The following is a 15,338-nucleotide window of genomic DNA, read 5'->3' on the forward strand; positions in this document are numbered from 1 at the left end:
ACTTAGTAGAATTTGAACTATAAATGTTAGTGTCACATTTTGACTGGACAGATAACTCTTTGATTAGACAGTTAAAGCTTTTTTTTTTTTTTTAACAAAACAAAAAAAAAACCCCACACATAACATAAATTGTGACTCTGTCTTTAAAGAGTATTCCTCGCTTTGCATGGAAGATGTTGAGTACAGCATGAATCAGCAGCAGGCATGCACGTGTGTGTGCACACACACACTCACTGCTCCTTCCCTATCCAGTGTAACAATGGTGTAGGTACACTCCTTCCCATCCTGTGTTTTGGGGCACTGTGTGGGGAGTTGTTATATCCTTGAGATACATAGCATAGAATGGTGTAGACTGAAATCAGTCATACCATATTTTTCCACCCTTTATTTTCAAGGGTGATCTGTGTATGAACAAAATCTTCGGAGACAAAATATTCTGCTTATGACTATGCATCTGCTATCTCAAAGGGCTCAAGAGGAAACATTTGGCTCTTTTGTGATTATAGTATTTTTCTCTGATAATTTCTGTAACATACTAGCTGGCCTCCTACATCAACTCCTGAATGGCAACTGACAGCATTTTTTTTCATGAAAAGAAATTTTTAATGGGCTGTACCATAAATAGCTGGAACTTGCTGTCCTATGTGGAAAATACAGGATATGAGTCATTATCAACAGTAGGAGACCTTAGATCCTCTGTAGCTGTACATATCTTCTGTGGCCATATCAAGGACTGCATTTAATCTGAGAAGCACATGTTCATTCCAGATAGCTACAGGAGACAACTTGGCTCCCACTGGCACGTTTTGTAGTATCTGTTCTCTAGTAAAACCTACTCTACTCTTTAAAGAAACTCCAGTTCATTTTGCAACCACTCAGTTTCTAGTACCTTAAAGTGATAGTGAGGAAAATTCAATAATAGTAATTGCTGAATTACAATAACATTTACTGAATTATTGGCTTGTCTTCAGGACAAGAGAAACAGTCAGAAACCCAGTTCTTTCAGGAGTTTCTGATGTCCCATGTTCTTCCAGAGGGACCATTTTTGTCATAGATATGATATCTTTCAGTGAATCTTTAAAGATCCTAACTAAGCTAACATTTTTTAACAGTCAAAGATAACTGAATTTTTACTATGACAATTTCTGCAAATCTCTAATTATTTCTAACATTTTTAAGAATACAGTTCAAAACCAGTACCTTATATTTTTCTTCTTCTTTTCCATTTCCAAGAGTTACATACAGATTTTGAAATTCTTGAATAAATTTTGAAGTTCACTCTTTCACAGATAAAGAAGACAAGGAAACAAACAGTGTCATTGATTTCAATATAGGGATCAATGGGAGAGTACAACAGTAATACCCTCCAGACTTCTTGATCCCCATGACTTTGCTTTAATCAGACCCTGTACTTCTGGGTACTTTAGCAGCAGACTGTTAAACATGCTTAAATTGAGGAGAACTTATTGCTGGAAACCAGGGCTGAAAAAAAATTTTAGTGGTTCACATATGGCAGCTTGATTCCCAAGTTTTCTTCTAAGGTTAAAAAAAAAAATTAAATGTTTGTTTGGCACAAGTTGAGACAGTGATAATGGCAGCAAAGTCACATTTCAGGTGGTCAGCAGGAACTTCCAGTGTGCTTTGAAGGCTAAATAAAGTCTGCTTGAAATCTCTTCCACTTGTTACTGCTGCAGAATGCTATACTATGCTATGTTAAAATACATTATTACAAAACACCAGCAACAAGCTTTAGATCACGTATAATGCAGGTATCTCTTTCCCAGGATGCTAGCCAGCTACTAGGCAATAAAGTTAAGCTGTTCTTATGCATATTCTGTTTGTTTCTATTTCTTTAATGCAAAAAAATGCAAGATCTATATAGAAAAGGATTGAAGCACTGAATGAAGGCTTGGGGCCACCTGTCCCTGTTAGCCTGCTACTTAAATAAGCTTTTTTACAAGCATGATCCATTAAGATCAAATTTCTGTGTCCCTTTGTGGGTCCCAGGCCAGAAAGACTTAGTAAGAATGAAACACTGAAACCAACCTAGTAGCTGTAAACTTGAAGAATTACCTGGAATTTTCTCAGCAAGGTTGCTGTGTCTGAGCACCATTAACTATAGATATTTCTTCCCATCCAACTGTGCATATTGCATTTTTGAAATTAGCCTCCGCAAGGAAATGATGGACTACTTAATTGCAATTTAGGCTTCAGATTTGCAATTGTAGATACAGAGAAATTCCATTTCCCAAAGAAATAAGTGGAGAGAACTTTAATTAGTTCTAAGGGCTCTTTCAACAATGAAAGTGAATAATTCTGTTTTTCTTAACGGGTTTGCTGATATAGATGGATATCTTTGTATTTTTTTTTTCCACACGTTATGAATAAATGCATAAAAACAATGGAGAGATGATTTGAGTCAGGTTTGACTTAAATTTTTAAAATATCTAGCATAGAAATCACTAGTCTGGATTTGTCCCCATGGAAAAAAGGCAGGAGAAGGCTCAGAAATGTGGCTGGCTCTCCAATAATGCTAGGGTATTTTTGGGCATCAAACATTATTAATTAAATATAAATTAGAAACAATACTTTTACTTCAAATGTTTCTACACAGACTTTTCAAAGTAGAAGAATTGTATGGTTGGCAATATTTAGTCTTATTTTAAATTATCATACATACATTGCCTGTTAGATGTTGATTTTAGACTGTGAGATGTCAGACTGGTACCATGAGGGTTTGTTTTCATACAAGAAAACCCATTGCTTTACAGCTATGATATTGTGTCATCAAAGGAACTAATGCATACAAGTACCAGTTTTGTGCATCAGGTGAAAATGGCATATGACAATTCTGACATTCCTTGAGAAGTAGTTTGGACTTGCTGGAAAATATACAATGTGCCATGGACCAGCAGAATTCTAAGCTGAATTTTCCTTCTGTACTGTGAAATCATCATCTGTAGCTGAACTTATTTAAATGCTAATGCTTACTTAGATCGTGATACTTTTATCAGTAACTGCATAAGCTGTTTGCATATCCTGCAAATAGCTTTTAAAATTTATGGTATACTAAGTCATACTGGAACTCCTGTTTAGTTGATTTCTGTGGCTGTGACAAGTCATGATGTGGAGATTTTGACTGTGTAATTATAAAAATCTTTATCATACTTACAGTAGGGTAACCGTACCATAATGGGAAGGACATACCCATCTACAAAACATCCACAGTGAGCTGCAGTTGAGATTCTGATCTAGAAGCGCACCTATCAGGCCTCAGTTTCCAAATACTTTCCATTCCATAGAAGCTACACCTTCAGCTCCTATTTCAAGTATATGTCAAGCGTATGTATTGCTCTTCTAAAGCTGCAGATTAACCCGCTGCTGGGGAGTCTGGTGCAGTTACTCAAGTGGGACTCTAGATGCTCGGACTCTAAGATTAAATAGGCAAAACTTTTATAGCTGCTTATGACATCAGTAAGTAAATAAATAGGACAGGGCTGATGGGTCCTGGACTAACCTTGAACATTCGGATGTCAGACCAGAAAAAGGACGGGTGGCTATGTGCTTTGTATTTTTAGATGTCAGCTTGGAGCCTGATTTATAGTAGCTTTCCAGTCTCAAGAGCAAACTGCTTATGGTCTTTCAGTACGTACAAAGGCAGCTCAGAGAGGCTTTCAGCACAGAAAATGTGAGGTCAGATTAAGGGATTGATGTAAATCTACACTCTGAAGTCTCTCTGCTATCTGAGATTTCTGACTCTAAAAGATGAAGCACATAATCCTGAAACTTGGCTGGTGCCACTGAGGATAAGAAGCTGTTGCCTTGTCTCTGTCTTAATTTTCTACTTTCGTTAAAACAGTTAAGATGTGTGAGTTTACAGATTTCTGGCATTGCTCATCAGCATTTAATAAGCATTTTTGCTTTTCTAGCAAAATACCTCTTTATATTTAACGGATAAGAAGCTATCTGCAACAGAGCAGGTGTGACAAAACCTTTTTTCATCTCCTGAATTTTTACTGATTACCTGTTACAACTGTGTAAAAGTTAAGATGTGAACCATAATTTAGATAAGGCCAGCTAATATCCAGGCTTGCTTGGCAGCAAAATGTTCTAAACACCTCTCCTTGGTGGTACACTTTGATGAGGGGACTAGCCAGCAGGTTAAGGTGTGTATTGCTTCTGTGTGCTTTGCTCTGTATTTTCCCTGTTTTGTGGCAGTCAGAGAAGCTGACTCACGGCTCAAGCAGTAGCAGCTCATGATACACTGTTCACCAAGTGGCAGTCCCAAATTTCATATATGCTTTCCTCCCATCTGGTAAGTGGATGAGTCATTTATGACTCAATTTTCTCTGCTCAGCTTAAGAATGATTCCTAATGAGTCAGACAGAATGTTTTCAGGGACTCCTGCTGTTGGAGAGCACTTCACCTCTACCGCTCCCATCTTCTCATCTCTCCCATACTGTGGGCTGTGGTCTAACTTCCAGAGCAGAATCCTTCTACACTAAATTCAGGATTGGTGAAACTGCTGCTTTAGTGAGCCATTTTTGATGTAAGTATGACTTTTAGCTTTGCCTTTAGTATTGCCAGGCATGTTGATACAGGGACAGGACCTCCCTTTCTGGTGGCTTTGTGCACCACTGCTAAGAGACCTTCATGCTGCCTCTGCAGCATGGGTACGGGGCTGCTTTCAGATGGAGGACATTCAGATGGTCACAGGTTTGTTCTTTCCTTTCTTGTGCACAATGATTAGAGGGTTGGCCTGGGTTCCTTTACTACATTGGTAGACTAGATCTGTCTTGATTCTAGACGTAGCTGTTGGCTCTGTGTTTGGAGTGCAAGTTCGGTGTTAGTCCTTGTCATAGACAACTGTGCTCTAAACCAAGAGAGTGTGGGGAAGGACAGGTGCCGAGCTGCATGCAGGCTCCTGGCCGTCACTGGCAGGCTGTTGATCAGAGGTAGGCCTCTGGGAAATGGTTAGGAATGCTGTGATTGTAATAATAAAAACTGGGCAAAGTGGTCTGCTAGTACAGAGAGCAACAGTCTGCATTTGTGGGGAGTGCTTCAGTAATATTCTTAAAATTGGTAGTAATATCTATCGGTGACGAAGTGATAAAGGGATGGCAGAGAGAACTTTTGTTGACCTTATTTTCCTATGTATATATGTACTTCCTTTATATACTGCAGCTAAAAATATGTGTACTCTTTCCATAGAGAAAAATGCAGATAATACAAGCATGAGATACAAATAGCAGCTTGTCTCTCACTGCTTTCCCAGACATATGGCCAGTCCTATAGATGTGCCCCTTATGTAAGAGTGATCTTGTGCCACGCTTTATTGCTGCATGACGGTTCACTGGAAAAGCAGTTTGAGAACCACTAATTGAAAGAAACCTCAAGTTTATTCCATGCTTGAATCCCAAAGATTTTTATTTCAAAATCATTTCATTAATAATCAAAGCTTGTATATTGGAAATTGAAAATCTTTGGACCGTATCTCCTTTTACTTATCTTTCTATTTAATTAAAATTAAATGGCTGGTTCTCCCCAGTTCATTCTTTTGCCCCTAAAGCTATTTCTAGTACTATGTTCTCACTAATTACTAAAATCACAACTAAGTAGCATCCATTCTTGATGGTTCCTTGATAGTTTAAGGATTCACCACCAGAAGCAGCATATGCTCTACAATCTATATCTGAAATTAAATGTCTCATAATAATGTCATTTTCTGCTTGACTTTATTCTCTGGTAGCAGAGATTTTCTAATTGGAGATTAAAGATAATGTGGTTATTGCCCCCAGACTAAATGAATACTTTTCTTCAATTCTTAGTAAGGTTGATAATGCAGTATGTAGAGGCAAAACCAGGATGGTTAACAGAAATGACTGTACGAAAATGAGTATTACTAAATCTGGAAGGAAAACTGAAACATTTTAATATGTCCAACTGAAAGGGATCAAATTATTTCATTTCCAGACATCTGATAGCCGTGGAATGTGAAAGGATTTTTATTTAACTTCGTTGACACCCGAAGACTGGAGAGCGATGTTTATAATAACTGAATTTGAAGAAAGGGAGCAGAACAAACTACAGGCCCTTTGTTATCAAAATTAAAAAAAAAAAAAAAAAGAAAAAGAAAGAGAGAGACTAAACAAAACAACAACACACATAAAAAAGCCCTACCAAGCTCTTTTAAAGAAAAACAGTCATCTTTGGGGACAAACACATATGGAAAAATGAGACAAAAATGGGCCAAAATGAAAGGATAACTAATCAGGGTTGAGTAAGATTACCAGGTCAGACTCCCCAAAACAGCCTGCTGCCAGATTTTAGGCATTGCTTTTATTAACAGCCATAGTGTAAACGGTAGGCATGTACTGATTTCAATTTATTCATGACACAAAGTCAGGAGGTACAAAATAGTATGGATGATCATAAACATACTGCATAAAAGCAATTGTATGACCTCGTAAAACAAAGTAATAGCAATAGGAAATTTAATAATGAAAAAGGTAAGGTTGTACTTCTACGGATTAACAATTCTTTTAGAAACTGGAGGGCTGTCAGCTGGAAGTGGTGCTGAAGGTGAAGGCTGTTAGTTGACTATGAGGTACAAGAGACATGTAACCTTGAAAAAAGCAAACATCAGTACATCAGCTGAGGTCATTCCAGCAAAGATGGGCACGTACTTACGCTGTGGAACAAGGTGCTGGGTTATCTTAACTGCTTCAGCACAATGAATCCTTGCTAGTCAAAGAAAAAAAAAAGTATGCAAAGCATTAACTTTTCAATTCCTTGTGCTAAACAATGTATATGAATTACATACTTGCATGATTGTCACTCAGTAACATTAGAATATCCTTACTAGTGCCTAGTCTTTTGTGGATGGAAAATCTGGTCTTCAGAACTGACTAAGAATAGCTATCTTCTCTTATGAAGTGATCTGCAAATAGTACAAATGGAGAAAAATGGCCTCTGAACTGTTACTCCTATTTTATTTAAACGAGAAGAAAATAGCAGAAGACAATTAATTTCACTTCTGCATATTCTTCTTTTTTCATCACCTATATTTCCAATAGCCCAAGCTGCCATGTAAAAACACATATGTAAAATGAACATTTGGAGAGTGTTCAGCAACAGGCTAGATAAAGAACTTTTTCCTTGTGTCCGATCTGACCCTCCCCTGGCGCAGCTCTGTGCCGTTCCCACATGTCCTGCCATCGGTTCCCAGGGAGCAGAGACTGTCACCTCCCTTTCTGAAGCTGCAGAGAGCAGTGAGGTCGCTTCTCAGCCTCCTCTTCTCTGGACTGGACAACCCTAGGGTCCTCAGCCTCTCCTCATAGGACATGCCCTCCAGCCCTTCCACTGGCTTTGTTGCCCTCCTTAAGGGTGCTTTCAAGTCCCTGCACATCCTTTGTATATCGTGAGCCTAGAGCTGCAGGCAGTATTCAAGGTGAGGCTGCACCAACACTAATATAGCAGGAGAACCACCTCTTTTGACCAGCTGTGCTGGTCTCAAAGATGCGGTTTGCCCTCTTGGCTGCTAGGGGAAGCTGCTTGCTCGTGTGGAGCCTGCTGATGACCAGCACCCCCAGGTCCCCTTCTGCAGGGCTACTCCTCAGCCACTTGTCTCCCAGTCTGTGCCTGTGCCTGGCATTGCTCCATCCCAGGTGCAGCACCCAGCGTTTTCCTTTGTTGAACTTCATGGTGTTGCTGATTGCCCAGTGCTACAAATAATGTCAGCAATTCTCCAGAGGACAGTGGATTTGAAATAAATAGGTGAGGTTTAATTAAATGAGAAAATTCTTGAAACCGTTGTAACTGATCTGATTTTTACCTTGAAGTGTTAAGCAAGTACATTTGTAGTTGTCTTCACCTGGTACTTCTAGGCTTACCTGTGCAGGAGGTTGGTACTGGGATATTTCAGGCAATGAACCACTCAGGATCTTTTTAGCTGTGTTAGGCCCATAGATCCTTCCACAATTGACTAGAAGAGTCAAAGTAAGTTCCTCTATGGTACTTTGACCTGGTGTCTTACAGCATTTTAAAACTGTTTACATGTCTGGAAACTTAGATTTAAAAAACAAAGAAACAAACCCACAAAACCACTGTCCCAATTCAGTGTTTTACACTTTCACATTTCACATAAATTTTTCCAGTCATCTTTGTGAAGTTAGCTGTTATCCATTTCCTTTGACAATTAGCGGTAAGCTGGGTATTATCAACAGAGATTTCCTTTTGAAAGTAGAGGAATTCTTCTGCAAGGTATTATTTCTGCCTTTGTCCTCTTTCCAAACCTATAAACATATACTCAGCTCAGTATAGAAAAGACAGATGGAGTAATAAATCACTGGATAATAATTCCCAGTTTGCTGGTCAGCCCTTGCTTTAAAATTTATGTTTAAATTTATTGCTCCATCGTGCCAAAAGAAAAGGGTAAAGTTTTTTTTTTTTTTTTTTTTTCCACATAACAAGAACATCATGGGCAGCAGCAGCATTCACTTGTCCGCATTGCTCTGCCAATGTGCTTCAGTGCTCTGCAGGAGCCATCCCATGTGTGAGATAATGTGTTTATCTCTGTAGCCACTAATTCTCAACTTTTTCAGATAGCCAAAGAGAACGGTAGCTCTACCAATTATTTGCACACCTCAAACTATGTTAAGAATTTTCTTGTTCAGGAAAGCTACTCAGATTTGTTTTATGTAGACCAATGTAGGCCAAATTAAAATGATTGCAGTAATATGAACTGAAACAGTGCTCTAAAGTGAATATAATTTTATATCTCTGCATGCAGTTGGAATTTTACTGTATGATTTTCCACTTAATCAATTACATTACGAATTATTACACATATTTTAGAAACCTACTGAAGTCATTTCCTGTTTTATGTTGAGGTTTGCAAAAGAAAAAGATGAGCCACCTTTCTATTTTATTTTATTTTATTTTATTTTATTTTATTTTATTTTATTTTATTTTATTTTATTTTATTTTATTTTATTTTATTTTATTTTATTTTATTTTATTTTATTTTATTTTATTTTATTTTATTTTATTTTTTCTTTCCTGCAGTCTGTATTGTTCTTCTTTATTTTTTATCACAAAGACAGCTTGTTTCCACATCAGCTTCCCAATTGAGTGCCCTTTTTGGTGTGTTTAATTAGATGGCTCCAGACAGCATGAACTACAATAAGCTTAAGCAACATCAGCAGCTGATGGCATTGTGTTGCCTAACAACTCCAGAACAGTTTCTCCAATTGTGCTGAGTTGCCATAGTAATATCTGCCCACTGCTGGTGGACTTGCTTGAGATTTTTAAATAAAAACAACTGTCAGACTAACATCGTGGCAGATGCATTAGCCTCAGCAACATCAAGAGACTCGAAATTATTTCTGTCACGAGCATACATGAAGCATAATTTTGCGTAGGATCACCTGAGATATGCCTTTGTTGCAGGCCCACTAGCCTGGTGCTTTCTCTCAATAAATGTAGCTATACAGAATGTGAGATGGGCACAGAAAGTTCACAGAATTATTTTTTGTCCGTGACACCACTGTTTCTTCATGGCTAACTTTGACCATATTGGAATGTTACATTTCCACATCATTCTGTTAAATATTTCAAAACTGGACACTTAGCATGAGTATCATATACTACTCTGGTGTGAATGCAATGCAGAGATAACTCTGACTCTGTAGTCCCGTAGGAATGGCTGGCAGAGCTTTAGTCTCCCCAGTCAGTACAGATTTTCATTTCCCAGACCTCTCTTCTCTGCAGATCAACCCCTGACTTTGAATTTTGTTTTGAGGACTTCATTGGCCAAACTTTGAGCAATGAAACATTTTTAGCAGTGAAAGATATAAGTACTATTTCTATGCCCAGATTAAGGTGCTTCAGGTATTTATGTAATGCTATTAAACTGTGCATAATTCACCCATTCGGAAATGCTTAAGGCATCTAATCTGTTCTTAACATATAAACCATGAAAATACGGTTACCCCCATAACATCAGAAAATGAAATTCAGAAGCTGTTTTTTATGCTGTGTTTCTACAGCACACTTCCTTTCTTCCTCTTCTTGGGATGTAACTGTGCTTTATTCTATTTATTCTTCAACTGGCTGCACAAAATACTGAGATAATATTATCCTTTTTATCAGTATGGTTTGTTGGAAAAGGTAAAGGAGAGAACGTTTGGATGTGATTTAAAAAGATCTTTTTATTTTAAAATGCCTCTGAGTTCTGAGTACTTCTGATTCTTCCCACCTCTTCCATATTTTTCAAATACTTGAATGTATATGCTGAAGTTATAGGGTTGAATTTTTCTGTCCTGGAAAGCTAATGTAGCAAATTTAGGCCAGTAGTAATTATTAGCCCATCTGTTTTGCCTCACTGTTCTATTCAGACAGAGAGAGGAAAAAAACCAAATCGCTGTCTCCGCAAAAGATGCTGGAGCCTTTACTTTGCATGCGTATTTCCAGAGTTGTTCCATTTAACTTGATGGAATGACAGATCCCTTTCCCTCTGCTGTTTTGTCTGTCTGCTTATATTTCCAGGATTAAAATTCAATTTAGTCAAATACTTGGGTGAAATGATGCTTTAATTTTGTCTCCCTAACAGGTTTTTTCCTCTTCTAAGCAGGAGCTGTTTGCTTTTCTCAGTATGGTCAGCAGCCACGCTATTAAGTGATAACTGACATAGGCTTTTGTCTTGAGCCAGAATGTCAAAATCTCCATTTAGAAAGTGTCACATTCTGCCATCCGACTCTGCCTTAGCTGTCCAAAATTAAGTATGATCAGAGCGGGGCACTGTGTAAACAGACATGGCATGGAATATTAACTGGTTGCTGATGATGTATTTGCTGAGCAATTTGCAGGCTATCATTCTGATTAATAAAAAAAAAAAAAGCTGTATCTATGGAAACAAAGTGTGGAAAATAGCTTTTATGCCTGAGGAATGCTCAAGGAAAATGGTTAGGTGGTCTTAAACGTGATAGCAGATGTCTTCTTAGCAAATCTCAGGGCATTGCTGATGTGAATAGGGACGTAGCAATGAGTGGCACATAGAATTGTAACGTTGTAAAGCAAAAAAAGATAATCCCTTTTATTTAAAATTATTGAGAATTGTAGAACTATAGAATATCCTGAGTTGGAAAGGACCCACAAGGGTCATTGAGTCCAACTCCTGGCTCCAGATAGGACCACCCAAAAATCAGACCATGAGTCCGAGAGTGTTGTCCAAATGCTCCTTGAACTGCAGCAGGCTCAGTGCTGTGACCACTGCCCTGAGCAGCCTGTCCCAGTGCCCGACCACCCTCTGGGTGCAGAACCTTTCCCTAACACACAGCCTGGCCCTCCCCTGTCCCAGCTCCATGCCGTTCCCTCGGGTCCTGTCGCTGTCCCCAGAGAGCAGAGCTCAGCGCATGCCCCTCCGCTCCCCTCGTGAGGGAGCTGCAGGCCGCCATGACTGAGATTTAGTAGCTCTCCATGCAGAATAAGCAGAGAGATTTAAATTGGCTAGGAACAAACAGGTTGGTTTTTTAACTGCATTCCAGTCACAAATTGTTTTCACAAGTTACATTCATGAAAACCATTGCATCTTTTTTTTTTTTTTTTTTTTTTTTTTTCCTTTCTATTGCTGCTTTTGTGAATTGCCAGATCCTAATTCAGGGGATGTCCCACTATAAGAGTTAAATCATATTTGGTGTTAACAAATTGCACCTAGATATATTCTAAAAAATTAAAATTGTTGCATGGGGATAAAAAATAGCATTGCACCAAATTTGCCACTGCTTTTACTTTCTTGAAGAGCCTCTGCGTGGAACTGACTTCTGCCTCGCTTCTTGCTGTAGAGCTAAGGAAGCGTGCACCCATTATTCTTCTCGCTTTCTTTCCCATTTTATTTCCCTGGCTAGAAGGCGTTGGCCAACAAACAACAATTTTAGGAAAGCTCCAAGCATAAAAAAATCTAGCTTTAAAGACAGCTTTTCCCCAAGAGATTTCCTCAGCTTATTGGCCTCTACAGGTTCCTGTCTGATCTGCTCAAAGCTTCTCTTGCTGTGTGACACTGTCACAGGAAGTACAGGAAACACCTCTCTTCTTTCTATGAAAAACAGAAATAGGTGCCTGAGTTTCCTCACTGGTTCTGATATTGTTGACGGACATGGAGGGCCATAATCACCCTCAGTTACGACCCTTCCATTTGTATTAGACACTTGTGTTGAGCGCACGAGCTCGGTTCCTTCTGGATGAAAGTAAGATTTGCTCCAGGAGCACACACCATGCTTTCTGACCGCTAAAGGCTGGTTGATCCATGGGGCTAGATCAGAGCTTGTGTGGAGGCAATCCCTCTGACACACATACAGTGAAGACCTCATGCCCACAGCTCTGTAGATCTACTCCTTCTGCAGTCTCTTACTGAGGGAATTAGCTGAGCCGTGAGCAGGCTGCAGCAATTGTTTAGCTGTCCCCGCGGCATGGCTCTGGGCAGGGAATTGTTCCTTAGGACACAGAAGGGGCTGAGGGAACAAGTGGGTTTTCTATTCCACTACTTTCACTGTTTCGTCAAGCAAAAGTATTTAGCAAAGTATTGTTATTGAAGAAGATTATGTCAGAAAGGAATATTCAATTTAGCTAGTAATATTAATATAGCTTATTTTATAATTTACATCCTTTATTGTAAGCTGTTTCTAATGTGGAGTTATGCTAAAGGTCTTGCCTATTGATTTGTTTGAAGGAAAGGCTTCAGTGGAAGAATAAACAAAATCTTGTTTGGTGTACCTTACCTTGGTCAGCATTAAACAGGATGCAGATCTTAAATCCTCTGTCAACGGTAATTTTTAAAGGTTTGGGGTAAAGGCAAAAGAATGGAGCTTTATAGAACGTACATTGTGTGGCCTGGTTGTTGCAGATGGCCTTGGGTGACATGAAGTATTTAAAAGGGAAGTTTATTTTACAGTGGTGGGAGGGGAGCCCAAAGCACAGTGGATAATTCTGTGTAACAGGAGCAGAAAGTTTTGTTTAGTGGACAATTGTTCCTCAGGGACCAGTAAAGATGCCAGAGTACAATGTAAATTATAACGAGCTTGGTGGCAGCAGAGCCCTGACACTGCATGTGAAACCAGCCCTTGCTCATGGGGGGACATTTTGCAGCCATGTCCCTTTTAGATTGACTGCAAGGTTTGTTCTCCATGTAAAATTCATGCTCCTTGCCTCTGATTTGGGTTCTAAGGGAAAAGAAGCTACTGAAAGTGAAATACTTCCAGGAACAACCAACCTAGGGAGCTTGTCCATGGGTTTATCTTGCAGCCAGAATGGGAATGCTTACCTAGAGGTTTTTACAGTTAGACCACGTAAAAGCAGTGGAGCAGTTAGTGGGGAATTAAAAATGAGATAAAGGAAAGAAAAAGAAAATGTGACATAATGCAGAAAACTAAAGTAAATGAAAAGGCAGTCAACAATAAATATTTACAATATATCTTCAGATATGTTTGATGCATAATATATTTGAGATATAATGCAATAAAATCCAAACATTAATAGCCAAAATATGCATGATGATATTGGAATGTTTTAATACTTTTTGAAACCACATGAAAAGCCTAAAAGTTCTGATATTTTAAAACTGCAGTGTAAAACTGGTGTTATCATTGGATTGGTGAAATACGAATGTTGAAACAGAGCTCAGTGACGAATCTGAGCATATTGTAATAGTTCTAGCTGGATTTGTACCTCTTCACTAATTGTCAAAAGAATTCTTTACACAAATTAAATATTTTAGTGGTTAAGTATTACTCTATAACTTATAGGCAACTGAGTTTGGACATTCACGTAGAAGCAGTCCAAAGTGATACAGCATCATCTGCAAAACCATTTGTGAAGGGCTGTGCTGTGTTTTACCTAGCTGTGAGCAGCAAAGTGCTCCTAGTGGATGGTACAGCACAGCTTTTCTGTGAGAAACACGTTTTATTTCCATATACTTCCAGATCTGATAAGAGCTTGCAGGAGTATTTCCGGGTCTTTGTCAGAAGCTATTCTGTATGCAGTCTAGAAAGTCCGATGTCTGCAGAGGTGTCTGGGCCTTCCAGACAATGCTGGGTTTGTTCTGCGGTGGGATCTTCCTGGAGGGGCACAGGCTGATTCCAGCGGGTGAGGAAGGAACTTGGAAAAGCTTGGTGAACAATTCTAACGCAGTCTCCTTAGATTTCTCACATTCTCTTAATTTGAGAATTAAGGGAAAAGAAATCACCAAATGTAATACATGCCAGATTGCTGTAAAAATGCCCTTTTCATTTTGGCATCCAGATTTCCCCTCTCCCTCTTTCAGAAACTTGTCAAGGAAAGGTTGAAGATAATAGATAATACACCAGCAAACCTATGACGGAGCACATGTTTCACTTCCATTTAGTAATGGGCAGACAAAGGCATGTAAGCGAGTTAGGCGAGCTCAGAGGAGCAGCCTTCAAAAAAAAAAACAAAAGACCATGCCTCTCTGGATTCTCAAGCGAGTGCACTTACAACAGCACATTTTTCCAGCATGCCAATGATTACAACAATTTCATTGAGAAGATAGCATCACTGATAACATGTGCAAATGAAAATGATGAAGTCTTTGAGGAGCCTCTTAAAAATACTCCTGCTAAGGTAAAAGTGCTTCTGTAACAATGGACAGAGACCAGAATATTACTTAGGTTCTAGGGAAAGTTTACATCCTAAGTATATAAATTACAACAATGTAAATAAAATAGTGACTACTATTTTAAATCTAGCAGGTAATATGATCAACATACTGATTTTTTGTGTGTGTGTGTGTGTGTGTGTGTAAATTACATAATTCCTTTCAAAAATGAAGCACAACAATTCAAATTTTCCATTTTTTTTCCAGTTCAGTTCTCTGGATCAGTGACTTTAAAGAAGTTTTATTAAAAAAATAAATCAGCAGAGCATGTTCTTAGGATATCATATCTATTAAGTAATTTTTTTCAGAAGTTCCTCAATGTGTGTCTGTCTGTCTGTCTATCTGTCTGTCTGTCTGTCTGTCTAGCTAGCTGAATTACAATAGTTTGTTGTTATAATGTGTGATACTGGTAAAACATACTGAAAATCATCTGCAAAAGCCATACTTCAAGAAAGGTACACTTTTTTTTTTTTTAAAAAAAAATGTTGCTCTTGGTTGCTTTTATTGATAGTACTGCTCTAAGAGGAAAGGGAAACTGTGCTTCCTTTGAATGTTGAATATATTTCCTTTTGTATTCACATAATCCAAAATAAGCTGTATTAAGTGACATGTTTTATTTAGCTGCCTTTAGTAAATCTGTTAATAAATCTGAGTTGCAATTTGGAAATGG

General features: G+C 38.5%; 1 protein-coding gene across 4 annotated transcripts in view; it reads left to right on the top strand.

Moving 5' to 3' along the window:
* The first annotated feature begins 4,395 nt into the window (after window positions 1-4,395).
* The window catches only part of PDE1A (phosphodiesterase 1A), a 183,596-nt gene continuing 172,653 nt past the window's right edge, over window positions 4,396-15,338 (top strand). For 3 of the 4 annotated variants that reach the window (XR_007162441.2, XM_013171643.3, XM_013171647.3), the window contains exon 1: window positions 4,397-4,549. Coding sequence is in view for 3 of the 4 variants with exons in the window: in XM_013171643.3 (XP_013027097.2) it covers window positions 4,548-4,549 (2 nt within the window). In the remaining variant the exon portion in view is untranslated. Of the gene's footprint in view, window positions 4,550-15,338 lie in introns of all 4 variants that reach the window. The other variant, XM_048061417.2, reaches the window with a different exon arrangement.

The sequence above is a fragment of the Anser cygnoides genome, chromosome 6 (genome assembly GCF_040182565.1).
Source record: "Anser cygnoides isolate HZ-2024a breed goose chromosome 6, Taihu_goose_T2T_genome, whole genome shotgun sequence".
In the NCBI taxonomy this organism is placed as follows: Eukaryota; Metazoa; Chordata; class Aves; order Anseriformes; family Anatidae; genus Anser; species Anser cygnoides.